Raw genomic sequence first — 27965 nt, 5'->3', positions numbered from 1 at the left:
CTTGCCCATTAAGCATTTAGATAATAAGTAATAATAGAATAAGGCTTAGAACTCAGATGTGTGAAGTAATGCCTGCTCTTCAGTGTTTGTGAGCTGCGGAATGGTCACACACAGACACATAGACACACACATGTATGTGCACACTCTACACACACACATGCACACACAACTTACTCTGAAGCAGGGGCCCATGGTTACACTTGCCAGGCTTGGTTTCCTTTGTAATGCTGCCTTCTCAGTGGTGCCTGTGAACCCTACGCAGAGGTCATGGCTGTGGGATCCCTGACGACAGCCACGGGTCAGAGCACTGCCTTGCATCGTCTTAGCTGTTGAGCAAGGCAGTGTGGACCTTGGCCAGGAGGTGAGGGAAAGAGAAGTGTGTCGCTGCGATTCTCATTGGCATCTCCAGGCACTTGATTTCAATGAATGTTTGTTGAGCATGACCATGACCACTTGCTTTATGCCACACGCCGCGGTGGGTGCTTTATACACAGTTCCTTCTTTTCTTTCCATTGATGCTGTGTGTGACGGATTGCTCCTTTACAGATAAGGAAAGCGAGGCACTCTGAGATCAAATTCCTTCTTCTAGGTTCTAAAGTTAGAACCAGGAGTTTGACTCCTAAGACCGAGTGTAAAATCATTAATTTTTGTAATTTTGTATCCATTTTCTCATTCGTCTACTCCCTCACAAAATATCTATGGAGAATCTGCTGGATGCCAGCTTAGTGTTAGTGGGCTGAAGAGTAAGCTGGCTGGTTTGCTACTGCTGGGGAGGAAATGAATAGTGTTACCCAGCAAGTACCAGACTCCAGGTCTCTTCCCATGACAGGGAGTGCCAGGGGATATTGCACAGCTTCAGTGTAAGCTGAAAGTTAAACCAACAGAGCCATCTTAGATATCACAGTGCAGCAGAGAACGTAGCAGAGGACAAACGTGAATTGCAGGGCCCCGTGACTGCCGAAGGCAGAGGTTCAGGTCTGGTTGCAAACCTCTTCTGAAGGAGTGAGTGTGAGGACTACCAGCAGCACAGGATGCCATGGAGAGGGAACCAAGGAGAAGATGCAGCAGGAATGGTTGAGAACTGAACAGTCCCCAGCTGCACTGGTGAGGGAGGAGGAATTCGTGATTAGTACACGCTGAAGGTGCAGGGGTTCTAGTTTGCTGTACATAATTATGTATAAGGTCTATCTCAAAGCAAAAATAGTCATTCCCAATGCATTCTTTTGTTCTCATTAAACTCCTAGTTAAATGATTTCTCGGGATATTGGGGTAGCTGAGATCTGCACAAATGGATTATGTGTTTCTGTGTGCTTGTGAGTGTATCCACGTGACCATTGTAGCTCAGATTGTAGTTCGTGGAGTGGAGTGAGTGGGCATCTCCCAAAAGCTGTCGCATGTAACACTTGGCCCTGGGCATCCAAGGTCAGATACCACCCAGCTTCTTCCTTAAGGAACTCAGCAGAGGCAAATACTGCATGGTAGACTGTAAGCTCCTGAAACCACAGCCTGTTGCCATGCCAGGCACAAAATAGATGCTGAATGCAGGTTTCTCGTTTGTGTTGAATGAATCACATTCCAAGTGTTATAGAAACAGAATGAAACTGATGGTTTACTCGTTGACCACTCTGTCTTCCACTTTGCCATGCTAGGTATTTGAAAGATTCTTTAGATAGGATAAGGTGTTTGAGTTGGGTCTTTAACAGTGAGCTCTGTTCCTGATCCAGGGTGTGGAGTAACTGAGGAAAGAAGCTTATCTCCCATGAAAACCTGCAACCATGACAACACGGAAATCTAATTTGAGACCACTTAACAATGATTTAGATCCAAGATGACTTCCTCCTGAATGTCAACCTCAGGCAGTTGATGATGGTTGCATGGAGTCTTATCCTGATGATGAGTTGATTGGCCATGCTCACCACGGCTGTGGGAGAGGCGCTGGCGCCATTTCTATTACTCATAAGCGGATCTCATAGTGAGTCAGTGGGCTAACTCCTTTCTCCAACTCCGTAGATAAGGATAAAGCTGACTTACTGTGGACAGCACTTGGCAGGCTGGTGGGAGCTCACCTAAGGGGAAGAGGCCACAGAGATGAGGGAAATAGTCTGTGCCTTCCTCATCAGCAAAGTGCCCCAGCACAAAAATGCTCATCGGTTGGTATGGAGAAGTCAGACTTGGAAGAGATTCTAGTGGATGTATTCTCTTTCAAAGCATTCGTTATCACTGGGCCCAGCGCTGTAGCTTAGCAGCTAAAGTCCTAGCCTTACACATACCATGATCTCATATGGGCGCTAGTTCTAATCCTGCTGGTCCTGCTTCCCATTTAGCTCCCTGCTTGTGGCCTGGGAAAGCAGTTGAGGATGGCCTAAAGACTTGGGATACCTCTAAGAAGTTCCTGGCTCCTGGCTTCGGATTGGCACAGTACTGGCCGTTGTGGTCACTTGGGGAGTGAATCAACGGATGTTAGATCTTCTTTTCTGGCTCTCCTCCTCTCTGTACATCTGACTTTCTAATAAATATCTTTAAAAATTAAAAAAAAAATCTTTAAAAAGCCATTCATTATCAGAAATTTTGCATCTGTGAAGATAAAAGCATAGACTTGTTTGCACTGTTCATCCGAGAGTAATGATACTTCACCACTTCTTCTAGAATCTATTAAGGTCTGAACTCAGCCATAAAATTTAAATTTCTAGATCACTTTGGCTTTGTGTTAAAACTCACACAAAGCTTGAAACGGTTTTGATAGAAATGACTGTAGAATCTGCTTCCTTCTTGTATTGGCTCACCCTAATTATCACTTAAGATACTGTTGGTGATACATTGTCAGCATCACGTGGTCAGATATTGCGTTCTGTCCTAATGTAATGCTGTCCACAGTGGCTATTGACCTTTGTACTGAACGTCCTCGGCTTGGTCGGCCCTTTGAGAGCTTACGTCTTTATCCTGTGTCCTACTTTTCGTGGCAGCTGACACCCTCTTGGCTGCTGTCAATTTGCCAGCTTTGTAGCAATGGTTCTTTTCATTTATAATATTCCCGTGGCTCACAAAGACGCATAATTTAGCTTTGCTAGAATCTTTGTCTAGAGGAAGCAGTAGTAGGCTAGGAGAGACTTGGCTGTGAATAAAGAACAGGCTCTTTCTGTGTGAGGGTGTAGGGCTTGCTCCAGAGTCTCTTTTTGACTCAGCTGGCTTTTGCTTGGTTGCGGTCACTCCATAAGTGTCCTTCAAATAATTAGGATGTAGCTGTATTGCAAGAGACTGACTGACTTTCTGGGTGACCCCTTGAGATCACAACTCGATTTGACAAATAAGACTGCAGCCTGGAGAGCTGAAGCCCCAGATACCCCTCCTAGACCTTAATGTTACTTCTCAGATATTTGGGAAAAAACACTCCCCTCTAGCCCAACTCCCTTCATTTAAGAATTTATTTTCTTGGGTGAAGGGCTGTATTAAGATCTGAAGATGATGGAAGTTAATAGCTGACGGGTAAGAAAGCTCATACTGGGCAAGGTTAATAATAATTTAGACGAAACGTTAGTGGCAGAATTTGCTAAAGGGAAAAATAGATAATAAAAAGACAGTTTCTGATTAATGAAAATTTATCTTTTTCTTATGAGGGGCAGAGGGTGAGGAAAGGCTTTCTGGAAAACACAGCGCATTGAGATGGTGGCATATTAGTGGGCTCCAAGTCCGTCAGCTCAGAGACAATACACTGCTGTGATAAGCAATGTCACTCCAAGCTAATCCCTTCATTGATTTTTTTTTTCATCTGCACTTGCTGACAGCAAAAGATTAGTTCTAGAGAAATAGTTGCAGTTCAGGGTCTACTTGACAATATTAGAATTGGAAATGACCTTTCCAAAAGAAAGGGCTGCAGGGAGTGGGATTTAAGTGGGTAGGGACAGGATGGGATATAAAAGGTCGGGTGGAAGGGAATGCCTTCCCGAAGCCAGTGTCAGGGCAGGCCATCCTGGGTAAGTGTTTGCTGTCCTCAGGGATGTATAAGGTCACCAAGGCTGACCCTTGGCCAAGTGGCAACGGAGATGAAGTTTGATTGTTGTCACGTTTAGTTTTTAATAAAGCTTATTCTCCCTTCCATAGCCTTCTCCCAACCCTTTTGTCTCCATTGGTTTCTCTGGTTTGTTCAAAGCTCTTCAATGCCATACTCTTTCACTGCCCTAGGCTCCCAAACTTCCATCATGCTTCCCATCTCAGCCCATTTCTAAGATGAAAGGAGCCTCATTAAACTAACTGAAGAACGTAAATGGCTGGTGGTTCTGAACTCTCCCCTAAGTAAAGCCTTTGAAATAGTACACAGAGACATGGTTTGTTGGAATAGTAGAGGTGCAGAATCAGGACTGTGATGTAAAAATTATAAGTCAAATACGTGAGAAAGTGTGTCATTCGTTCCAGTCCTGCCCTTTACTTTCTACACCTGGGTTCAATCGCTCTTCATCCCTTTAGTGTTGTCCTAAGAATGCCAGTTGACAATCTGCTTTTGCCAACTCGCTTGTGCCAAACTGAGTTTGTATGAAACTTGGTCATATTGTAGGAGCTATTTTACTGTGATGCAGGCAAATTAATGTGATGGTCTCTTTGAAGTACCATCTTTTATTTTCAGTACATTTCAGATCACCTTACAGAAGATAATGAGTTCTCTATATTTCCCCATTTGGGAAACTTTCTTTTTTTTTTTTATTGTTGCTTACATTGTATTATGTAGTTTTATAGGCGCTGGGGACTCCCCCCACCCCTCCCACACCCTTCCCCCCATGGTGGATTCCTCCACCTTGTTGCATAACCATAGTTCAAGTTCAGTTGAGATTCATTCCTTGCAAACGCATGCCTAGCATAAAGTTCAGCGTCTTATTGTCCAGATAAGTTCAGTGGCCTCTTGGGGAGACCTTCTCTGGTCTGAAGATAGGTCTAACAGAGTAAAGATCCGGTCAGTTAAAAGCCCCAACAAGGCCTCAGTATCAATATACAACATTATGGAATTAATTGACATAGTATTGGGTAAACAATATGTTAAAAATAATGCAAGTTCCATTCTTCGAAACATCTGGGTTGAGACAGTATCAATGACAGGTTCAAAAAATAACAAACAACCAAACAAAAAATTACAGGTTAAATCAAGGCAAACATGTGGTATCTAACCTTTTGGGATTCGCTCATTTCCCTTAGCATTATAGTTTCCAGTTGTGCCCATTTAGCCACAAAGAACTGCATTTTGTTTTTTTTAATAGCTGAGTAGTATTCCATGGAGTAGATGAACCAAAGCTTTCTTATCCAATCTTCTGCTGATGGGCATAAACTGGCACCCATCAGGATGCTGGTGCTGCAGACAGTGGCTTAATGCACTATACTACAGCTTCAACCCCTCATTTATTTTGTTAAGTTTCTCTCCCCTAGGATTATAGCAGAAATCCTTGAAGTGGGAACCTGGGGACTCCAAGGCAACACACAAGCCTGCTCTGTTTTGAATAATCCACTTCCTACTCTAATCTGCCATCCTTGGACCAAGGTAGTCCACAGTGACTTTTTTTCTCAGGAAGAAAACAAGGGGTCTGGCCTTTGCACTGTGTTGTAGTTGGTAAAGCTACTAACTACCATGCTGACTTTGCATTTGGCTATCTGGGAAAGCAATGGAAGTTGGCCTAAGTGCCTGGGTGCCTGCACCCATGTGGAAGACCTAGAAAAAGCTCCTGACCCTTCAGATTGGTCCTGTTCTCTCTGTTGCAGCCATTTGAAGAGTGAACCAACAAATGGAAGACCTCTCTTTTTCTTTGACAATGCCTTTTTTTTTAAAAGATTTATTTATTTTTCTTGGAAAGGCAGATTTACAGAGAGAAGCAGAGACAGAAAGATTTCCATCTACTGCTTCACTCCCCAAATGGCCACGACTGCCAGAGTTCAGTCAATCTAGTCAGGAGCCAGGAGCCAGAAGCTTCTTCCGGGTCTCCCATACAGGTCCCAAGGCTTTGGGCTGTCCTCTACTGCTTTCCCAAGCCACAGGCAGGGGAGCTGGATGGGAAGTGGAGCAGCGGGGACGTGAAGTGGCACCTGTATGGCATCCTGGTACTTGAAGGTGGAGGATTAGCCAATTGAGTCATCATGTCAGTCATAGAGAGAATATGAATGAGAATGGAGCAGGCATCCTGAACCCTGGATTGCAGCTGTTTGGAATTCCAGTCAGTACTTCCCCAGCTGTAAGCCACAGTTGCCCCACTGATGTCCCAGATGCACCCAGACGACGCTGAAGCCTCGGGCAGCCCAGCTTAGTGTGCTGAGACGGTCCTTCTAGTGCTTTGAGGGTGGGCACGGTTAGGAAGTGGCCCTGTAGGTTGCTCTGGACAACGAGTAGATTTCCTTAGGGGATACTCATGGTGTGGGCTGCCCCTTCCGGCAGGACTTGGACCCCTGCAGCATCATTAAAGAGTGGCTGGTGTCTGGCATACTGGATCATCATGAGTCTAGGTGGATGGTCAGAGCCTGCATGTCCTAGAGAAGCTTCTTTGAGATGATGCTTCTAAGATGACTTTCAGCAAATGGCTCTCCCAGCCGTGCTGCATGTCATAGTGAAACCCTCGCTTCCATCCACCTGAACCCATGAGGTCTTCACAACCTCCTATGAAGCAGGAGTTGCTCCCATTTCACATCTGAGGCAATGGAGTCAGAGGGATATTGAGAGACTTGCCTCGTGTTACGCAACCAGCAGGTGGGGGCTGTGGAGCTAAACCTCCTGACTTCAGTCCCGAGTTGCCCCTTTCCGTACGTCATCCATCTATCTGTATGCAGAGCATGGTGCTTCCCTAGGTGTTACAAAGAGATAAAACAGAAATAAGCGTACATTCTAGTTAGACTAAGCTGCAAACAACATCCATTAAGGCATTCGTTTGAGAGCTGATTGCTCTGTGCTGGTGATGATGACCTTGAAGCACTCACACGAGAGAATACGCAGAAATCACGGGATGCTCTGTAAGGTCTGGGAGGCACTGGGGAGGGAAGAAAGATAAGCCTGGAGAGAATCAAGGTCAGAAACTTGCCCAAGCCTGGGGAACCTTGCAAACAGTCAGGTACTTGTTGGTGAGACTGAACTGGAAGGCATCCCTGAAGCCTCTCTGCTGAGGAAGGTCCAGGGCAACATGGACTGGCATTGAGTGAGATGACAATGAATTGGACATGTGAATCAAAGAGCTCACTTAGTCCTTTGGAAAGGCGGAAGGGTGAGGCCAATGTCACTCTGAAGGTTTACACTGGAGCCTGGTTTCATCTTTCAGCCGTGGTACCCAGGGCTATTGATGACATCATCAGGGGGTTTTCCAAGCTGCTTAAATGTAACCAAGAATGAACATCCAGTGGCAAGAGAAAGTGCCTTGCTAAAAGATACTGGAACATAGCCTGTGGGCAGAACTTGAAGAGCTGTTTGTAAGAGCAAAGCTCCAATGAGTTGAGTGTGAAAGCTCCTGGGTGGAGACAGAGCTCTTGCATACAGTGCCTGTGGCTGCAGGGATCAGGGGGTGGGTCAGGAGGGCCCTCAGGATAACAAAAGGTGGAGGAAACTGGAAACAAGTGGGACAGCCCTATTGGTGAGGCCACCCTGACAGGCCGTCAACAGATGGGCAGACCTGCATAGGCTTGGGAGCAGCCCGGCTACCACTGGGTCAGTGCCCAGGAGGTGTGACACTAAGTGAGCAAGGCACCACAGGTTCATCTGAGGGCAGACATCCAGACATCCTGGGTGCCCTTTGGCAAGGGGGAGGTAGCATCTGACTTGGTGACTCATGTGGCTATCATGGTCAGGCTCTGGTTATGGAAGAATGAGTTTGGGCCTGCTTATCGGAGCTGGAAACGTCAAGGTCAGGGCAGAGTTAATGGTGAGGAAGCACAATGCTGGACTCTACTTCATTCTTGAACCTTGGGCCTTGAATGGATTTTTGCATTCTCCTTGAAGATGTTCAACCCTGCTTTTGGTTTATAGGGGAGTGACCCAACTCATAAGAAGGGGGAAGGATGCTCTGAGCACCATGCATGGAAAGGTTTGCATCAGGACCATTGAGGATGAGGCTATGTCATGAGCAGTGAGCCTGGAGGCCTGAAGGCAGTGCAGAGTCTGACATTCCAAGAGGGGTTGTGGCTGTCCTATGCCATCCTGCAAAAAACTAGGACACATGCCTAGCTGTTTTTTCTTTCTTTCTTTCTTTTTTTTTCTGATCTCAGCTTTATATTGGTTTCAGCACAATTGAATTTTCATGTATGTTAACATGATTCAGCATTTTAAACATTGCAGAGACATACAAGGAATGCTTCTTTGCCTTGCCTTTTCCCAAGCTCCCAATTCTTCTTCTTCAATCAATATTGCTAGAATCTCCCATATTCTTACCCCCTTCTCATCTATTAATATTTCTTTTGCTTATTTGAGTATTGGGGCAGTGGGCAGGGGTAAAGAGAAAAACATTCCGATTTACTGGTTCACTCCTCAAATACCTGCAATGGCCAGGGCCAGGATCTAAGATTGTGAACCAGCTCATTCAGGTGAATGGCAGGAACCAACTACTTGAGCTACCATCTCTGCTGCACAGGGTCCACATTGGCAGGAAGTTGGGGTTGGAGCTGGAAATGGGAATGGAACCCAGCTACTCCAGTGTGGGTTTGAGTGTCTTAATTGCTGGGCTGAATACCTGCTCCCTCTTTTTCCCCCATAACTTCATAAATGATATATGGCCTACGATGCACCTTGCATATTCTTTACTTGGGTTACCCCACAAAGCTTACTTTGGCTTTGTTAAAAAGGTTGTCCAACATTCTGCTATGTGTATGTACTGTAGTTTGTTGAAAAAGTCTCCTGTTGATGGGGATTGAGGATGCTCTTTAAAGTGTCAGTGATGAGCCTTGTACACAGGTCATTTCACACCTGGGAGAGTGCATCTCTTAGATAAATTACAAAAGTGAATTTCCTGGGTCCAATGCAATCTTCCTTTGCAGTTTGGAGAAATACTGATGAATTGTTCCCAGAGACATTGGACAAATTTACAAAATGTACAACACTCCAGGAACAGCCTGTGGTCATGTCTAGGTCCCCACCCCTGTACCCTCCCTGTGTGCCACCATCCTGGACCTTAGCTGGAGTTATGGTTGAAAGTGCATCCCAATGTAGACGTAATCCATGCTTGCTTTCATTCTGATTGCTCTTGAGGAGGCTCTTCTCAGATATTTAAGAAAGACCAGTATGTCCATGAACTGTTGATATCTTTGGCTCATTTTTCAATTAAATTTCAGCTGGTCTTTGTCTTACCCATCTACTGGGGCTTTGTATGTCTAAAGCAAATGAGTCCTTTGTGATATGGGTTACAAATATTTCCCTCAGTTTCTTTCTTTGTTTTTTAAGATTTATTTATTTGGGAGAGAGAGTGACCAATGTAGAGGAGAGAGAATCTTCCATCCATTGCTTACGCCCCGAATGATTGTAACTGGGCCAAGTCCAAGTCAGAATCCAGGAACTCTATCAGGAGCTCCCACCTGGAGATCAGGGACCCAAGCACTTGAGCCATAATCTGCTGCCTTTCCAAGTGCATTGGCAGGAAGCTGGGTTGGAAATAGAGCATTCAGAACTTGAACTAGAATTTAGATATGGGTTGCCAGTATTGCAAGCAGGTGATTAACTTACTGGATCAATGCCAGCCCCTTAGTTTGTCTCTCGATTTTCTTAAGCTATTTTATTTGAGGGCCCGGCACAGAACCTAATGGCCAAAGTACTCGTCTTGCATGCGCCAGCATTCCATGTGGGCACCAGCTTGTATCCTGGCTGCTTCACCTCTCTTCCAGCTCCCTGCTTGTGGCCTGGAAAACAGCCGGAGATGGCCCAAAGCCTGGGGACCCTTCACCTGCAAGGGAGACCCTGAAGAAGCTCTTGGCTTCAGATTGATTCAACTCCAGCCATTGCAGCTACTTGGGAAGTAAAGCAGCAGATGGAATAATCTTTCTCTCTTTCTCCTTCTCTCTGTAAATCTGCCTTTCCAATAAAAATAAAAATTTTAAAAGCTAATGCTTGGCTCCTATTCTAAAAACAAAGATTTTATTTGAAAGCCAGAATGTGGAGAGGAGAAGAGTGGAGAGGAGAGGAGAGAGGAGAAAAGAAAACGAGAGAGAGAGTTTTAATCCACTGATTTATTCCACAATTTGGCTGCAATAGCAGGCCTGTGCCAGGCTGCGGCCAGGAGCTTCTTCTGGGTCACTCACAGGGTGATAGAGGGCCAGGTACTTGACAGCCTCTGCTGCTTTTCAGGTGCTTTAGCCAGGAGCTGGATTGGAAGGAGAGTAACTGGGTCATAAACTAGAGTCCATATGGGATGCTGTTGTGGCAGGAACACCTTAATGCAGTATGCCAGAGTGTTGGCTTTGTCCCTTGATTTTGATATGGTGACTTTTTCTATATAAAGTTTTGAACTTTTATTTAGTTAATTTTATATTTTGTTTCATGAATTTTGGATCATAGTTTTAGAGGTTTTCTCTAAGGCTGGGGATCCTGCAGCTTGAAAGGGAGCGAGGAGAGAGTGGGGACTCTCCGTGTGACAGTCTTCATTTTCAGACATTTGCCCCAATAAATCTCAGCAGTTAGACTCCACTGGCTTTGATTGCCTCAATTCTGCTGTTTAATTCCAAAAACATCCCTGTGATGTATGTTTCAGAGGGCTAACTCCTGGGGGCGGCACCTCGCTCTTTGATATCTGTTTCAAATAGCTTCCTATAGTTCATGTTCTATAAGCAGTAAAAAACACAAATAAGTGGGAATTTCGGCCATGTTAACTGCCCATTCCCTCCTCCCTCCAGTCTTCCCAACCTGCTTTGGTGTCCTCTAGCCTCAGCAGCCTCTGCCCTCCTTCCAGGTCAGCCCTTCTCCTGCCTCTCCTGGGAGGTGGCACCCTGCATTGAGCTACTCCTGCTCTAGACTTTTCCTCCTGGATGCGGAGTCTCCTTGAGGAAGCTTTTGTGACCGGCTGATGTGGCACCTGTGTTGTTCATTGTGGTGTTAGAGAAGTTCCCTGGGGTCTTACAAAAATGAAATAAATGACATCTGTCCATCTGTCCTCTTCAGGTTCCCCACCCGCCCATCCTGTAGAGGCAGGCTGTTGAGTTCAGTGAATCCTCCAATGCAAAAGCTAAGGTGGCCCAGGGATAGGGTTAACCATGCCTTTAGGGAGGAATCAGTCACTCCATCCATGCCATCTGCTGCTTGCCACTCTGGATACCTGAGGGTCCCGGAAACACCCGTGCATTGCCTCTCTGCCTTTTCTGCTTGGGAAGTTGGAACACTCTTGTTAGCTGTGGAGGACAGAGGAGGTATTGTGCAGGGAGACTCAGGCTGTGCCTCTCCCTGCTGGAGCTGGTCAAAGTCAAGAGGATTAGGAAGCCCAATGCAGAGAGGAAGGGCTCCCCACCTGTCCTGCTTTGCCCTTACTCCAGCAATGCTCCGCCCCTCCCGTGCTACCTGGGAAACCATAGCAGCTTCTTGCCAAGGCTCTGCTCGCTCTTGCTTTCTCTCTCTCTCCTTCCCTTTCCCCCTCTCTCTCCCTCAAGATTTATTTATTTTTATTGGAAAAGCATATTTCAGAGAGAAGGAGAGACAAAAAGATCTTCTGTCTGCTGATTCACTCCCCAGGTAGCCGCAAGGCTGAAGCTGAACCAATCTGAAGCTAGGAGCCAGAAGCTTCTTCTGGGTCTCCCATGCAGGGTGCAGGGTCCCAAGGTTTTGGGCCATCCTTGACTGCTTTCCCAGGCCACAAGTAGGGAAATGGAGCAGCTGGGACATGAACCGGCACCCCTACAGGATCCCAGTGTGTGCAAGGCAAGGATTTAGCCACTGCACTGGGCCTAGGCTCTGCTCTTGATGCTTGGAACCCCACTCCAGTCTTCCCTGTGAGAACCTATGGGCCCATGGTCCTCAGAATACTTCCGTTTCCTGTTGAGTTAGAGCACACCCCTAAACACCCTGTTGGGCCTTGCTGGCTGACCCCAGCTATCACTTCTCCCCAGCGCTATGTCCCACCAAGCTGCCTTCTCTGATTTCCTTAGCTGTCCATGGCTTCCCCACTGGTACTGTGCAGTGCCCATGTTGCTGTGGCTTCCTGTTGGCTTTCCTGTCTCATTTGTGCTACAAGGCATCCATCAGCTACTGGTTTGACACCTGCACCTCAGTAGGCACTGGATGCCTAATGCACAAGTGAGGTGGTACTCATTAGTGGTCAGTGAGAAGCCCCTAAGTAAGGCCAGTGGAAGGTGAGTTGGCATCTGAAACTCCATGACCTCTGCCTCACCTAAGGTTCTCCTGCCCTTGGAACTTGGGCAGTGTGGCTCTGCTTTTTAATCTAGGAGCAAGTGGGTCGCTTTCAAAAAGTGATTGGCTTCTTTCTCGCTGGATCTCAAGGATTTATCTTTTGTAGGAGAGGGGGAAAAAGGATATGCAAGAACACCAGGAACAGTGTGTTGAATGCTCTCCTGTGCACCACGTGTGTGCGTCAGAGCCCAGAGGCAGATAAGCTTGTCACCTGCCCCAGCTACATCTCTCCGAGCTGGGGCGCTGGCAGTTCTGCACTCTGAACTTTCTAGAAGGTTGTTACAGTTGTGATGCAAGTAAAGGAACAGATGGAGTATTGCACCCCACAGAATAGTTTAGAGACATGCCTCACTTTCTCATCCGTTCCTAGAGAAGTGCATTTTAAGCTGGAAAAAAAAAATGGCTGAGAAAGCAGGGGTAAAAGCCAAAAGCTGGCTGGGAAAATGGGAGACGATGTGGCGTGAGAATAGTGGCAGCTTGCTTTCTTTATTCTTTTTGTGAGGAAGTGACCAGGTAGTGGCATTTAAAAGATGTCTTGTTTAAAGCGTGACAGAGGGGGCTGGCCTCATGGAGCAGCAGCGTAAGCCGCTGCCTATGATGCCTACATCCCACATGAGCACCTGTTGAGTCCTGGCTGTTCTGTTTCCGATCCCATTTCCTGCTAATGTGTCTTGGAAAGCAGCAGGGGAAGAGAGCCTAAGTGCTGCGACCCCAGCCACTCACATGGGAGACCTACATGGAGTTACAGCCTCCTAGTCTTAGCCTGGCCCAGCCCTGGCTGCTGTCTCTATTTGATGAGTGAGGCAGTAGATGGAAGATTCTCTCTCCTTACCCCTCCAACTCTGGTTTTCAAATAAGTAAAATGAATCTTTAGTGAATCTTAAAAAATAATAATACAAACACAAGTGAAATGGCAGAATAAGGGAAAAGACTTTCAGAATCTGGGATTAAAAGGCTGTAGTCCTCATGAGAGATGAGGTGATAGCATGCAAAGTGTTGGATGCTTCAACAGTTTAGTCAAGCAAAAGTCTGTGGATGAGGCTATAGGGAATAAAGGAAGAAGCCAGAGGAATGGAAGTTGTGTTCAGTGGTTTGTAACTGGAGAGGCACACAGTGGCCGCCCAACAGTGAGCCCTCGTCTGTGCTAATCCTCTGGAGTAAGGAGCGTGAGCGAGATTTTTCCAGTGGGGTTCTCCTGTGTACTGGGAGACACAGGAGAGTTCGAGGGAGCCAGGAATCCCAAGTGCTGTGAACTCAAGGCAGATAACCAATGCCCAGATTTTCAGCAAAGACTGTCAGGGGATTCCCTGAGCACAGCCAAGCAGCCTGGTTCAGGGAATCTGCAAAACCATCCAAAGGGCTGGTGAAACAGATGGTGGGGAGCGCTCAGCACGGAGCCGAGGTGCTGAGAGACCAAACAGCCGGCCACGCTGACCTCTTTCCCTGTCTTGGCTACAGTTTAGACAGGTCTTTGGGGTAAATGGTTGCATAAGATCTCCTATGATATCCAAGTGGACAGGATGAAGAGGTTTGCCTCCAGGGGGGTGGCTCCCCAGCCCAAACTTGCTCACTACACCCAAACAGCTTTGTCTCCGTGGCTTGGTTTCTGCTTGCCAGGATGCTGCAGTGTGAGTGTGTGTTTTTGGGTGACTCTGCCCTCAGCAGTGATTTGGACCAGGATGGAGCTGGCCTGCCAGGCAAGGGAAGCACACAGGATTGGTTGCTAATTTGTAGAGTGGCAGGATCCTTACGCACATCTTTCTTCAGGCGCTGGAACAAATAGAAGACCCTTTGCAGAGGTAAGAAACCAAAATAGAAAAAGTCACCCCCAAATGAGAAAAGGCAGGTGTCCAACTGCTTGGTGATACCAAGCTGGCCACTCTTCAGTAAGGGGAAACCACTTTGCTTCTGTCCCCTCTGGGTGGCCAGCTCTGTGACAAGGCCACCCTCAAAGCTGACAGAGCCAGGCTGTGTAAGCAGAACTATGGCAGCCAAAGGCCAGGGATTCTGTGGTCAGAGGGTGTGCACAAGCTGGGCCATGCATGGACATGACCACGATTAGGGCTGTGGCTGGCACTGAGGAGTGATTCTGACTCATAGACTGAACCTTGAACATGACCAGGATGGTGATGGGCTATGATTGTAATGAGGGGAACCTGTGAGTGTCAGCTAGGGAAGAAGGAGTCCTGAGGCTGGGGTCGGTCAAAGAGCTGTCCTTAAATGTTCCTGGGCTGTTTCAGGGCAGTGGATTGGCATTGACAGGAGCTTAACCAACAAGTGATGTGAGCCTTTACTGAATATCCACTTTGGAGTACGTTTCACATTGATTTCTCATCAATATTAAGACTTTTTATTTGTTTGATATGCAGAGTTACAGAAAAGGGAAGAAAGAGGAGGAAGAGACAAAGATCTTCCATCTGCTAGTTCACCCCCAAAATGGCTGCCAACTATAGGGACGGGGCTGATCTGAAGCCAGGACCCAGGAGCAGCTTTGGATCTCTCTTACATGGGTTCAGGGGCACAAGTACTTGGGTCATCTTCGGCTGCTTTCCCAGGCTACAGGCAGGATGCTGGATTGGAAGTGGAACAGCTGGGACTTGCACTGGCACCCATATGATATGCTGGTATCTCATACAAAGGCTTAGCTTACTATGCCACAACACCGGCCCCATCCTTGTCTGTCTTAGGATAGGAATGCTGTTATTATTTGCATTTTGCTGATGAAGGAACGGTGGGCCTTGGAGAGCAGAGCAAATTGTTTAAAAGCCCTGCTGGGAAGTGACTTTTCCTGGGACAGGCCCGGGTTTTGGTGTCCGCCGTGGACCACCAGAGTGCTTCAAGCTCACCTTCGTCCAGGGCAGCCTACTAGGCTGCTGAGGAGCTGTTTCCTGTCTGATGCGTTAGGTGAGCTATGGAGTCCAACACTGTATCTTCCTCTGAGAAGAGCTGCTGACTCTGTAGCTGCTGAAATTCCCTGTGCCTGCCCAAGTTTTCTTTGTGTGGTTTCCTGTTACACCCTGAAAGGCCTCCTCCTTTCTTTAGAAAGAGTTTGCTTTGCCTTGACTTCTTTTCACAGGTGCCGTGCGGTGCTTGGCAGCATGAGGTGGGCTTGTAACCTCCCATGCCACCTCAGAACTGGGCAGGACACCTCCCTCAGCCTCTGTGTCCTTATCTGTGAATGGTAATAGTAAATTCTAGGAATAAGAAAATGCCTAGCCAAGTTTTTTTTTTCCCCCAGTACCTAACACATAGAAAGTACTCATTAAATAGAAGTTATTGTTAGAGTATCAGTACTCAAACATCTTTTTGGCTGTCAAAATTTCAAAGATTAAAGACCTTAACTCTAAACTATCTTAAAACTTTTTACTTAGAAATAACTCATTGGTAGACAAAAACATGTATAAGAGTAAAGGGTGTGAAATGTGTTGGTGGGGTGAGTATGGGTTGTGGTTGATGGTTTTTAAAAATGAAATTGCATGTGTATAACCAAGGACGGGTCCCTGAATACAGTTTGTAACAAACATTTATGGAACATAGAATGGAAAGGAATTAAATATTTAGGATCTGGTCTGTGCAGTGCATATAAAACAGCATTAAAAGGCCATGCTCATAGTACACACACTGGGTACAAAGCATGCAAAATGGGACGTGTCTGAAAGCATTAGAAATAAAAAAATGCAGCTAGCGATTTTCTGTAGTAAAAAGCAAAGGGAAACCTGTCTGGCTGGGCCTCCACAGCCATGTACCTTGCAAAGCTTTCGACTCAGAACATCTGAGAGGAGCAGAAGATACCACAAAGAAAGCAGAAGGTAGATGGGCCTGGGCGAGAGAGCTTTGGTGAGAAGTCACCTTGTTAAACAGCAAGTGCCCAGGCCCTTCCACTGCTTTGGTCAGCGGCAGTTGTCACCTCATGCCCTTCCATGTGTGCTCCAGATCGGGCCAGGGCTGGGGGTGGAGGTGGGACCTGCCAACCTCTGCCCTTTTCATCACTGACATGGTGTTTGCTTCTTAATCCGGTATCCCCCTCCGCGCTGGGCTTCCTCTGCCTTCACTGCTGTGGTTTGATACAGAATTCTACAAGGTTGTACTCATCCAGGCTAGAGGAATTTCCACTTTGTATTTATTTGTCTATCTGAGAAAACATCCTTTACAGAATGCTGAGCATAGCCCTGAAGCTCCACCTGGTTTCATCTTTGGTTTTCAGCTGCTGCTGCTGCTGCTGCTGCTGCTGCTGCTGCTTCTGCTTCTTCTTCTTCTTTTTTTTTTGGATGTGTTCTTTTACTTTCTTTTGACTCTTTCATTTATTAAGAACTGAGCATTAAGCAGGCCTTGGGTCAGATCTGTGGGCCCCGTGGGTGAAACTCAGTGGCCGACTGGGCGAGGGGGACTGGGGAGTGGCAGCGGGGTCCCCACACTGCCACCCCCGCCACCAGTGTCATGGGAGGAGCAGCATATGAGGTGTGGGAGGCCGTCCCTCCTCTCCTCTGCCCACTGCTATCTCTGCTTCTTTATCAGTGCATGCAATGAACGCCTTCCACACACAAGGCTTCCAAAGTAATCCTTGCTCCCAAGGGATTTTTCTGCAAGTTGCTGGGGTCTAACACTGCTGCCATCACATGAACAACCACAGGAGCTGGCCGGAGGGAATTTGAATCCTGGCTGTGTGGTTGCTTGCTGACCGAGTGACCCTGGGGAGGGCTCCCCTCCATCTAAGCCCTCACTTTCTTCCTTAGTTGAATGGGGGTGCCACTGTAATTCTGTCACCTCCCCCGGGATTGTATGAGGTTGGCACAGGATAATGTATGAGCATCTGACAGGAGTGGATGCCATGGATGCCTAGGCATGGAATAGAATTTTCTATGTGCTTTACAAAAGGAGTTCTGAGATGAAGGCAGCGCACTGATGGACAGCCGTCCAAATGTCCATCCCTGTGACTGTGGCGTGTGAGAATATGAAGAGAGGGAAAGAACATGGGGGAGCTGAAAAGGAAAGGAAAAGCTAGTGAGGCCAGGTGCTGAGATGACCTTCAAAGTAACCCCAAGACTAGCACGAGCCAACTGTGTGCCCTTATTCCAAGCCTCACTAGTTTAAAGATGTACACCACTCCTTGGTAGGGCATCTTGCTTAGTTTGGGACCTGCCGAAGGTAGACCCTGTGGCAGGGACTTTGGGGGAAGCAGGTGAGAAGGAGAAGTTAATGGAAGGTGAGCTGGTTGATACTGGGAACATCAGGTTCGATTTTGAGTGGATCCTCTGGGGCCTGCAGAGGCACTATAATTGCCCCCCACCCCAAGGATGGGGTGAGTGTTCTCTGGCTCTCACCCTGCCTCTGCCTCCTGATGGGGGTTGTTCTTGGTTGTAGCTCTCCCACCCTTCCATAGGTTTTCCTGCATGAGCTTTGTAGATCCATGAAAGGCAATGAGGGAGAAGTGATGAGTGACTGGCTTGTGTGCTGTCAGCCTGCCTGGGAGCAGTCACTGCAGTTGTCGCTGCCATGGAGGGAGGGGAGTGTGCTGAGGGAATGTGGCACCGGGCGTGGAGGGTGACTTGTAGTTCTGTCTGCAAGGATTCCAGACTCCTTTCAAAGCATTATGTGAACACAGCTCATGGGTGGACATTCAATTCTGACATTGCTTTGCTGGCAAGGCCCAGACATCCATGACTTCAGGGAAGAGACCAGCCACCACCACTTGGAGCCACTTACTTAATTGACCAGGCAGATCATTTGATTAAATAACAAACCCTGTTATCTGTTTTTCATTCATCCAAATAGCCATCGAGGGACTTCTGTGAGCCCATTGCTGTTCCAGGCCCTGGGGGTAGACTGTAAACAAGAGCTATGGTTTCTGAGGATGATAAACTCAAATCCTGTGCTAGAAACTATTGTTTGAATGAACCAGGTTTTTGAGTTCAAGGAGTCTGAGAAAGTTTGTCTCTCTCTTTTTTTTGTGGGGGAGGAGAGCATTACAGAATATAGATTAAAAACTCTTCAAGTGTTGCAGAAAGTAAACCTTTTAGACACTGTGTAACTTCTACTTAGCCTAAATACACTTGATTACCATAGTCACGGCCCACCTCACCATGATTTTTTAAAAAACTTTTGTTATTGCAGGGGACAGGGCAGAAGAGAAAGAAATCCCATCTCTTGGTTCGTTCCCCAAGGGCTCGCAGTGGCCAGTGGTTGGGTGCTGGGGACTCAGTGCAGGTCTACCACACGGGTAGCAAGTATTAGTTACCTGAGCCTTCACTGCTGCCTCCTGAGGGGTCCATGTTAGCAGGAAGCAGGAAATCCATTCCTCTGGTATGGGACACAGATGTCTTAACTGGTGTCCTACCTACGAGGCTAAATGCCTCTTCCCTCATCACTTTGAAAGTGAGTGGTGGGACAGCTTCCATGTTCTGGTTCTTCTAGAGGGGCCTGGGCAGCCCTGGCATGGGTGAGAACCAGTGTGCTTGCCTTTCGAGTATACCCTGCAGCTCCCTCCAGCCTCCGTGGCTCCCTCATGCCTGTCGCACTGTTTGAGTCCCCTCTAGTCTACAGGAAGGAGGGTTGGGGGTTTCTTGCATGAACATAAGTGACTCAGCGTTTCCCTTTAGATTTACTTAGAAGAACTCTAAAAATGGGTAATTAGGAGAATAGTATTGAATCAAAAGAAGTCGCTTTCTAATGGCAGATAGGGAGGAAGAAGCAGAGAGAGAGGGAAAGAGGAAGGCCTGGGATGGAGGGAGGGAGAAAGGGGTCTTCCATCTGTTAATTCACTTCCCAAATGGCTGCAGTGATCAGGGTGGGCCAGGCTGAAGCCAGGAGCCAGGAACTTCATCCAGGTCTTCCGTGAGAGAGAGAGAGAGAGAGAGAGAGAGAGAGAGAGAGAGTGTGTGTGTGTGTGTGTGTGTGTGTGTGTGTGTTGGTAGGGGGTGGGTTAAGCTAAGCACATGGGTCATCTGCTTCTGCTTTCCCAGGCATATTAACGGACGTCTGGATCAGAAGTGGAGTGGCTAGGACTCAAACCAGTGTCCATATGCCCCTGCAGGCAGCTGCTTAACCTGTTGAACTATGGCACAGGCCCCTCTAAATGACTGTTTAAGAACTGTCCTGCTTAGTATATCTTAAATGATAGAGTCCTACCGGAAAGACAGGCAGCTCAACATCGCTGGAATCTGGTCCCTGTGAGAAGGGAGCTGTCCGTGGGCGAGGCTGTCAGGTGTAATGGGAATCGGTGAAGCACAGCACACTGAAGCTTCTGTGCCGTCCTGTGCCATCCCTGTCACCGCCCTCTCCCAGGTCCTGCCTCTTTCTGTGTTCACTGTATGTCAGAGCTCTTGTCTGCCAGCCTTCTGGGGTCACTACATATGAAGAAGTTCCCCTTTACAGACCTAAATCTATATCTGAAGCATAATGTAGACATGTTTCACAGTGATAAGAGAATAATAACACGGTGATCACTCTTAGCAGTTGGCTCAAGTTACCCTGCACGTGCCTTGGGTCTTGAAATGGAGAAAAAGGAATGAAACCATCACTCCCAGTGAAACTGTGGAACATATCTAGATTGATATTGCCTGTGCCAGCAATATGGGAGCACACTTAAATAACAGGCTGATGGGTTTATCACTACTTATGAAGGACTTTACTATTGTGCTAACATGGGGGAAAATCAGGGGGTGAGAGTTTGGGGAGCGGGTAGGGAACTCCCAAACCCTATGGAATTGTACCATAAAATTCAAAATTAAAAAAAGAAAGTATACAAGTTTTAAAAAAAGATAATTTTATTGTGGAAATATCCATTCACTTTTTTTTTCTATTGAATTAAATGGTCTTTTCTTGAAATTCTCTTTAATGAGCTGTTTAGATGTGCTTTGCCTTGCTGGGATCTTGACAGATAAGAGATCAGAAGACGGAGGGTGTAAGGTCACAGGTTATCTCTGTCTTCTCTCTTTTTAAAAGAATTCTTCTTTATTTATTTGAAAGGCAGAGTTATAGAAAGAACAGAGAGAAAGAGATCTTTCATCTTCTAGTCCACTTCCCAAATGGCCACCATGGTCTTGGCTGGGCCGGGCCCAAGCCTGGAGCCAGGAGCTTCTTCTGTGTCTCCTTTTTGATTGGAAAGACACAAGGACCTGGACTATCTTCTGCTGCTTCCCCAAGCACATTAGCAGGGAGCTGCATTGGAAGGGAACAACTGGGACTGGAACCAGCACCCACATGCAATACTAGCCCTGCAGGTGATAGCTTAACTGGCTATGCTACAGTCGAGGAAGCTTGCTTACCAGCCAGTTGTCTTCCTCAGCTGTGACTTCCTGAGGGTGGAGCTGAGATTCTGGGCTCGACCCTAGCATCAGTGAACATGGATTTGCCCTTTTTTGTCAATAATGGCCTTCCCATTGCCTTCCACGTAGTGCCTCTGTCCTGTTTGATGCAGGAAAACCAGTTTGTATTGGGAAACTCAGATTCTGGGCACACGGATTTGATACCCAGATGGTACAGTGTTTACAAAAGCTCTGCGCTGACAGGACCTGCAGACACATGGATAAATATTTTGCCTTTTTTCCTAGGCAATATTTGAAGCTTTTGCATTTAATTGCTGTCAAAGGCAGGATGCTTACAATCCCCAAGGCAGAATAAATAGTGAGGCCTCCAGTGGGGCTGTGTGTGCTCCTCTGGGAAGACTTCCTGGCCAGCTACCTGCTGTGCCTGTTGCTTGGTTGTTTCTTGTTCTTTTGTGAGTGTTGAGTGGCCTTTTCCCTGGCTGTCCAGATGGGCTGAAGTTCCAAGAGGCGGAGGGAGCTGCCTGGAATCTACAGTGACTTGTTGGGTTTGTGTGGGAACTGAGAGCGCCTGCCCTTAGTGAAGGAATCAAGTGACAGACACCAGTCTGGTTGTCACCAGAGGGATCTGCTTTGGGGCTCCGAGGATGCGTCTGCAGAGTGTTTTTGTTTGATCTTGATATTTTTCCATGTGGGACTGCTGCTGAATCATAGAACACTTGTGTGCCATTAGAGCCGACAGGCCCTCTGGCAGGGGCAACCTCCCTCATCCCAGCAGGATGTCTTGCAGGCAGAGCAGTGGCTGGATTGCAGCCTGTGGGTTATCCCTGCAAGGTGCCCTCAGGCCAAGGCACAACCTGTCCAAACATCAAAGTCCAAGGCACTTGCCATCGGTGGTTTTTTTTAAATTTTTTTTCAAAGTAACACAAATAAAAAATCTTATACTCAGCTGCATCCTGGTCTGTCTGTCAGTAGCAGGGGCTCAAGTTCTTGGCTTACCATGCACTGCCTTCCAGGTGCCCATTGCAGGGAGTTGGATCAGAAATAGAGGTGGGACTCAACCCCAGGCATCTGAAAGTGGACTGTCGACACCCAAGTAGTGCCTTAACACACTGTGCCACAGGCCTGCCCTATTGCTAATGGTTTTCATGTTCCTCCTCCTACTAGATCACCCTCTCCTCTCTCCTTTCTTCCTTCCTTTTTATTCTAGAAACCTTCACCTGGTTGCCCCTCTTATGTTGTTTACTAAGTACAGCGAGACACTGTTCCTTGATCATGTGCTGCTTGCTTCTACCACCTTGCCCTCCCTCTCACCACCACTGCTGAATAAGCCTCCCCTTCCGTTGTCCAGACAAGGAAGTGGGATCTGCCCTGGTCCCCTCCATTCATGAACTACACACCAATTATTTAAATGTCTTGTTGCAAGAAAAGCAGCTGGATTCTTGGCTCACTGTGGTCTTCCAAAGGGCACCTCCTATTTATTCATTCCTTTCTTCAAAGCACATGTTATCGGTGTTCACCTTGCGCTTAGGGGCTGGTGAGATAAAGATGAATGAATAAGACAGCATCTCTGCCCTTGAGAAACTCATAATCGAGGGGGGACTGAGGCGTGTAAACAGATAAATCACAGCCTGTTGGTGTTGGCAGCAGTAGGGACAGGAGCTGGGAAGAGCAGCAAAGGAGAGACAAGGAGCTGGGCTGGGCAGCCACTGCTGGGCTGTCCCAGGTGTAAGGGAGGCCTGGCAGAGGAGTCAGGGCCCCGTTAGATGAGGAGGTGTTAATAAGGAAAGGCAGGTGGAGAGGGAGGGGTACAGCCCTATCAGCACAACTACTAAGGTGGGCATGGGGCTGGGAGAAGGATCTGGACTCCAGGGTCATTTCTGAGGTAGAACTGACAGCATTTGATGACCAGTCGGATGTCAGGAAGGAGGGGAGCACCCCTGTGGGAGGAATCATTGCAATGATGATGAATCCTGGATGTTTATCCGGATGCTGTTCATGGGGATAATATGGAAATTAGAGTGTGCAGGCTTGAGGGACGAATCTGAGATGAGCAAGTGGAGACTGTCTGGAAGACTGCTTTTCCACAAGTTTAGCAAATTAAAGGAGGAGGCTGGAGATGTGCTGGAGCAGGAGGCATGGAGCAGGAGGCGGGGGCATGTGAGAGGCTGCAGGACGCTTGTGGGCTACGGGGCAGAAGCAGAGGAGTTGAAAAACTGAAGATGCAGGAGAGCAGCGCACACGACTTTCTACAACTTTGCCTTTTTGGACAGTATCTGTCCCCATTGGAGGAGTGTCTGTCGATAATTGGCAACTGGGCACGTGTCCAGATACAATTTACAATAAGGCATCGGTTTCATAAAGCAACGTCTAAATTATTGCACTTCACCAATTTCCAGGTTCCCTGCTGACAATGGGCCGGGGGTGGGGTCAAACAATTCAGTCAGGTGCCACCAGTTATAAATTGAAAATCAGTGGGGTGCAAAATGGATTACCACCAAAATCCATCCAGGTGCAAAACCAAATTTCAAAGCCCCTAACTTTTAAAAATCACTCCTTTTCTGATTCTTCACGATGCCCTGACATTGAGTTTTAATATTCTCCAAATAAGCAAACATCAGTAAAGAGCCTATAGAAGGTAAAATATAAGTAGGAAAGACTTCCTGATGGGCCCTATCTTTTGGAATGTGCATGATTGGTAACTTTTTTGATGAATACATTCCAGTGTGAGAACCAGGAATGTGGCAGAATCAGCTGGAGGTCGTAGTGAAAGTTCAGATCACCAGGCTCTCCCTCTTAGTTTCTGACTTAGTGGGTCTGAGGGTGGGCCTGAGAAGGTGTATTCCCAGTGAATTCCCAGGGGATGCCAATGCTGATGGCCTGGGATAGCACGTGAGAACCTCTCCTCTAAGATGTGAGTGTATTTGCATCCTTTGAGCTGCAGAGTGTGCGTAGACATTTAGGAGCTGTCTACAAAGGTCTTAGTGGACTAGGTGTTGAGGGTGTTCACAGTCCAAGAAACATGAGAAGCAGCTGGTGGGTGCTTTGTGCTTAGAGGCAAGGTTAGGGGAGTGTCTAAGCCTGCCTGCTGTTACTACAACAAATGCCGAGGCCTGAGAAACTTATAAAGAATATAGGCGTCTTTGGCTCATGGAGTGGAGTTTGGAAATTCAAGAAGAGGCAACAGCATCAAATGAGATGCTTTGTGCGGGTGGTGACTGTGGAGTACGCAGGCCGTCCAGGGTATCATTTTATGGGACTTAGTGTCCTGGCGCAGGTCCCTCCTCTCCTTAAAATGTCCCATCCCATTGGCTTCCCACCCCTGAATGACCTCATCTACCCTACAACAAACATGAAATTTCAACATAAGCTTGGGTGGGAGCACTCAAACCACAACAGGAAGGATGGAGGAAAAGCAGAATTCCACCTGCTCCTCACCTTTCCAGGAGACTGTCCCAACAGCACAAGCAACGTTGTTAGAACCTGTTTGCTGCCTGTCGGTTCTCAGGTGGAACCAGTGAATGTGTTTCATGTTAAACTTACTCTTCTGATTGAAGAGTTGATTTCCATAGGAAGGTTAAGCCACACTGGTATAATTTGCTTAGTGAGCTGCCCTCAGTTGAAACTTTGACTCTTGCCACCTCTGCAGGATCTAAGCAAGTGCTGCTAAACCCTCTTGCTCTTTTTGAATGGAAGTTATTGCCTTGTAGGAATGTTAGGTGTTTACAGGTCCAGTGTGAAACCAGCCCCTTTCTCCAGAATAGAAACATGGATCCCAGAGCTGTTCTATATCAGGTGGTTGCCTCGTTAACATTTGGTGTCCTGTCTGTCTTTTTCAGGTGAAATTGAGAGATGCACGTACATCAAATACCACTATTCCTCAGCAACCATCCCCAGGAACCTCACGTACAACATCACGAAGACCATCCGGCAGGACGAGTGGCACGCTCTGCGTAAGTGCACCTGGCTTTCTTTGGCTGTGGCTCTCTGCCATGATGTCATTTTTGGCTGACTGGAGGTTCCTACTTATGAGATATGTGTACACTCTCAGAATGTCATGGGGGCTCACAGAGTGCCAGTATCTGTGGATATCAATGGCCTACTCTGGTTTGGATTACTTTATAGATTTGGAGAGTTGGCTTCTAAAACGAAAAAAACCAAAAACATCTTATGTCAGATTTCACCTACCTAGCTAAACCAATGCTTGGGACATGATTCTAGCATGTCTCCCAGTTGCTTCCAATATTATTGTAGCCACCTGTTGACCATGCATGTTGTCATTTGTGAAGGGTGGGGGACCAGCTGGTGGTTACAAACTGCATTGCACTGGGAATTGGCTTGAAGGGGCTGAATCTTGTTTGTTAACCTTCTGGTAGTAGACTTTGGGACCTAGATTTGTATGTAATTGCTTGGCAAAGAGCAACATATTTAAGCTGGTCAGTTAGGGGGTTTCTTGGCTTGTGATCGTCAGAGGCGTACATCACAGAATATGACTAAAGAGGCAAACTGAGTTATTGGCTGTTCTCATCCTTCTGCTCAGTGGGGATCACCACGTGTCTAAGCCAGGGCCCTCTTTGCTGGCACGCTTCTTCTTATTTTTTTAAAGACTTACTTATTTTTATTGCAAAGTCATATATATAGAAAGGAGAGACAGAAGAGCATCTTTCACCTGATGATTCACTCCCCAAGTGACCTCAAAGACTGGAGCTGAGCCGATCCAAAGCCAAGAGCCAGGAGTTTCTTCCAGGTGTAGGGTACCAAAGCCTGGAGCCATTCTTGACTGCTTTCCCAGGCCACAAGCAAGGAGCTGGATGGGAAGCGGGACTGCTGGGATTAGAACTGGCTTCCATGTGGGATCCTGGTACAAGGAGAGGACTTTTATCCACTAGGCTAGCACACCAGGCCCTGCTGGCGTGCTTGTTAATGCTGACACTTTTTTGTTTTCTCAGCTCCATGCTGCCTCCTTGCTTTTGTCACACATTCATCTTCTGGCTTTTTTTTTAATGGAATGTCTCAAGGCTCAGGTTCAGTTTCCATGTATATTCAAATGAGGATTCTTTTGTTGTTTTCCATTAAGTATCCCTTAGTGGGTAAACTTTGAAGAAGGCAGCTTCAGGGGAAAAACATTTTTCTTCTCTTTATTGTTGCCAAGTCACTCTTAAGTACATTGGCCCATGTTTTGATTAGGCTTTAATTAGACAGCCACAGCTTGGTATATGGGAGGGGAAAGTGTGTGTGTGTGTGTGTGTGTGTGTGTGTGTGTGTGTGTGTGTGTGTGTGTATGTGTATGTGTGAGAGAGAGAGATAGACATGGAGAGAGAAGGGGGTGGGAGAGGGAGAGTGTATGTATGTAAAATTAAACTAAAAAGAATAATCATTCATTAATTTCAAAAGAAAACTTCTGGCTGAATGTCCAGGTGATTGTTACTAAACGCTGTGGCCCCAAGATGATAGAGCTAGAAGAGGGGCGGCAGATGGGCCAGCGTAAACCTCACTATTGCTCCTGCATGCTCGAGGCGGTACATGGGGACAGCCAGCCAATGATCCAAGAGCATTCCCATGTGCTAGGTGTCAGTGCTAAGCTACATATTTCTCTAATTTTGATATTACATTTACCTTGGAGGCACGAATAATTGGGGCCATCCATTTCTCTTTGGAGGTCAACATCTAAGAAACCAAATATAAAAGTACAGGACAGTTTCTGTTGATTTCCCACAAAGGTTGGATCTATGGTAGTTAATTACTAGGAGTCTAAAAAGGATGTTTAGGATAAAAGTCCTGTTGATATCTTTGCAAGTCTAACTTTTTTTAGGAATTCAGGATCTTAAGAAGGAAGATGATATTGATGTGTCAGCTGTGCTTCAAATGAACCCAACTGAAGCAATGTTACAGAATTCCTTGATGTGTGGTGGGTGTTGACCGTAGGGCTCTCCCGTAAGTTTAGGGGCAGAGGAGAGAGACATTCATACTGTAAGGCGAAGTGATCATTACAATAAGGAGGATTGCTTCGAGCAATTATGAGAGTTGGTGGAAATTTTTCAGCCGAAGAGTTATTTTCGGTGTAAATTGTACAGACACACTTCAAGGGAAACCTGGCAGCTCTTTTGGCTAGCCCTGCTGTAAATATCCTGAATTCAAAGAGAGAACCCATTGAGGCATCCATGGAAACATGTCACATGGCAGCAGGGCAGGCCGAGGGGAGCAGCTCCAGTCCAGGTTCGTGGGCCTCCTTTGAGCCCTGTGGGTCCCCTGAGTCCTCATTCTCTAACTGGAGTGCTGTTGCGTTTTACAAATCTGGCGTGTGGCTGGTGCTGTGACCAGGGGTGCTGACAGATCTATTTTTAACCGATAAAAGCCATCTCAACGATTGATTTCTGTAAAGGTCTCCAGCACGTGGTGTTGGTGTACCTGAGGCTCCCCTCCGGGGAGGGATGCATCTGCCTCTTTCATGAAGTCGCCTAATGGGCTATTAAGCGGGCAGAGAACATGGGCCATTTCTGACATCTCTGACAGATATTTTTAACCAGGGGCAGGTTGCGCATCTGTCACAGCTGAGGCTGGGGGCACTAAGTGTGGCCGGGGACGCTGGCATGATTAGGAAGCACAGCATTTGTGCCGGTTTCCAGGGGACAGATATTGATCATGCGAGCTGAGAAGAGGTTGCAGAAAGCCTCTTCAAAAAGAAGAAGCTATTAATAAACAAATGCTTGTGATCAAGTGTTGGAAATAAAAACATGATTGGTTATTGTTTTATAATTAGATATTGTTTATAATTTGATCATGAAATCTTGCATTCTATGATTTTTATCAGTAGGGGCTTTTTCTTTTTTTTTTTTTTTTGCCAAAGGGAAGAAATTTGATTTTTTTTCCCCTATCCTTAAAATAGCTTCTGGTAAATATATAGCCTTTGATTAAAATTTTGCATGATATACTTTTCATCAAGCATTTGATCATCCATCATCAATGTGGAAAACATTTCCAAATAAGAAAAAGCACAGCGTAGTTAAACATGACCTTATGGTTTTTGAAAAGTGCATCCCACCCACGGGAGACTTAGTTGCTGGACTGTGAGCTCCTTTACTCCAGGGTCAGAGGTGAAAGGGTAAGAGCATCTGTAGGCTTGGGGTCAGCTGATTAACCCAAATGGGAAGAGAAAAATCCACTCAGAGGAAATGAGCTTGCATGTTGATTGCTGGTAAAGTACTGTGGGCACCCTTTTTCTCTTCCTCACCGTTGGAAAAGCCGCATCACCTCCTGGGCCTACGACCCACATCCTCAGTCCACTCAAGCCTGGCCATCCACTTGGTGTGGCCACCTGCTTTCCCGTTTGCTGCTGCTTTCCATCATTCCCAGTGACCCTGATGAGCAGTTCA

The 27965-nt window shown here is 46.9% G+C and overlaps 1 protein-coding gene across 1 annotated transcript in view; it reads left to right on the top strand.

The window, feature by feature from the left end:
- Window positions 1-27965, top strand: part of TMEM178B (transmembrane protein 178B) — a 312133-nt gene that overhangs the window by 72854 nt on the left and 211314 nt on the right. The window contains exon 2 of the mRNA XM_041002210.1: window positions 24432-24545. Coding sequence (XP_040858144.1) covers window positions 24432-24545 — 114 coding nt within the window. The remainder of the gene's footprint in view (window positions 1-24431; window positions 24546-27965) is intronic.

Source organism: Ochotona curzoniae, unplaced genomic scaffold (assembly GCF_017591425.1).
Source record: "Ochotona curzoniae isolate NIBS_2020 unplaced genomic scaffold, NIBS_Ocur_1.0 scaffold_2476, whole genome shotgun sequence".
Classification (NCBI taxonomy): domain Eukaryota; kingdom Metazoa; phylum Chordata; class Mammalia; order Lagomorpha; family Ochotonidae; genus Ochotona; species Ochotona curzoniae.
The sequence above is the reverse complement of the archived record's forward strand: the minus strand, read 5'-3'. Positions and strand labels throughout refer to the sequence as shown.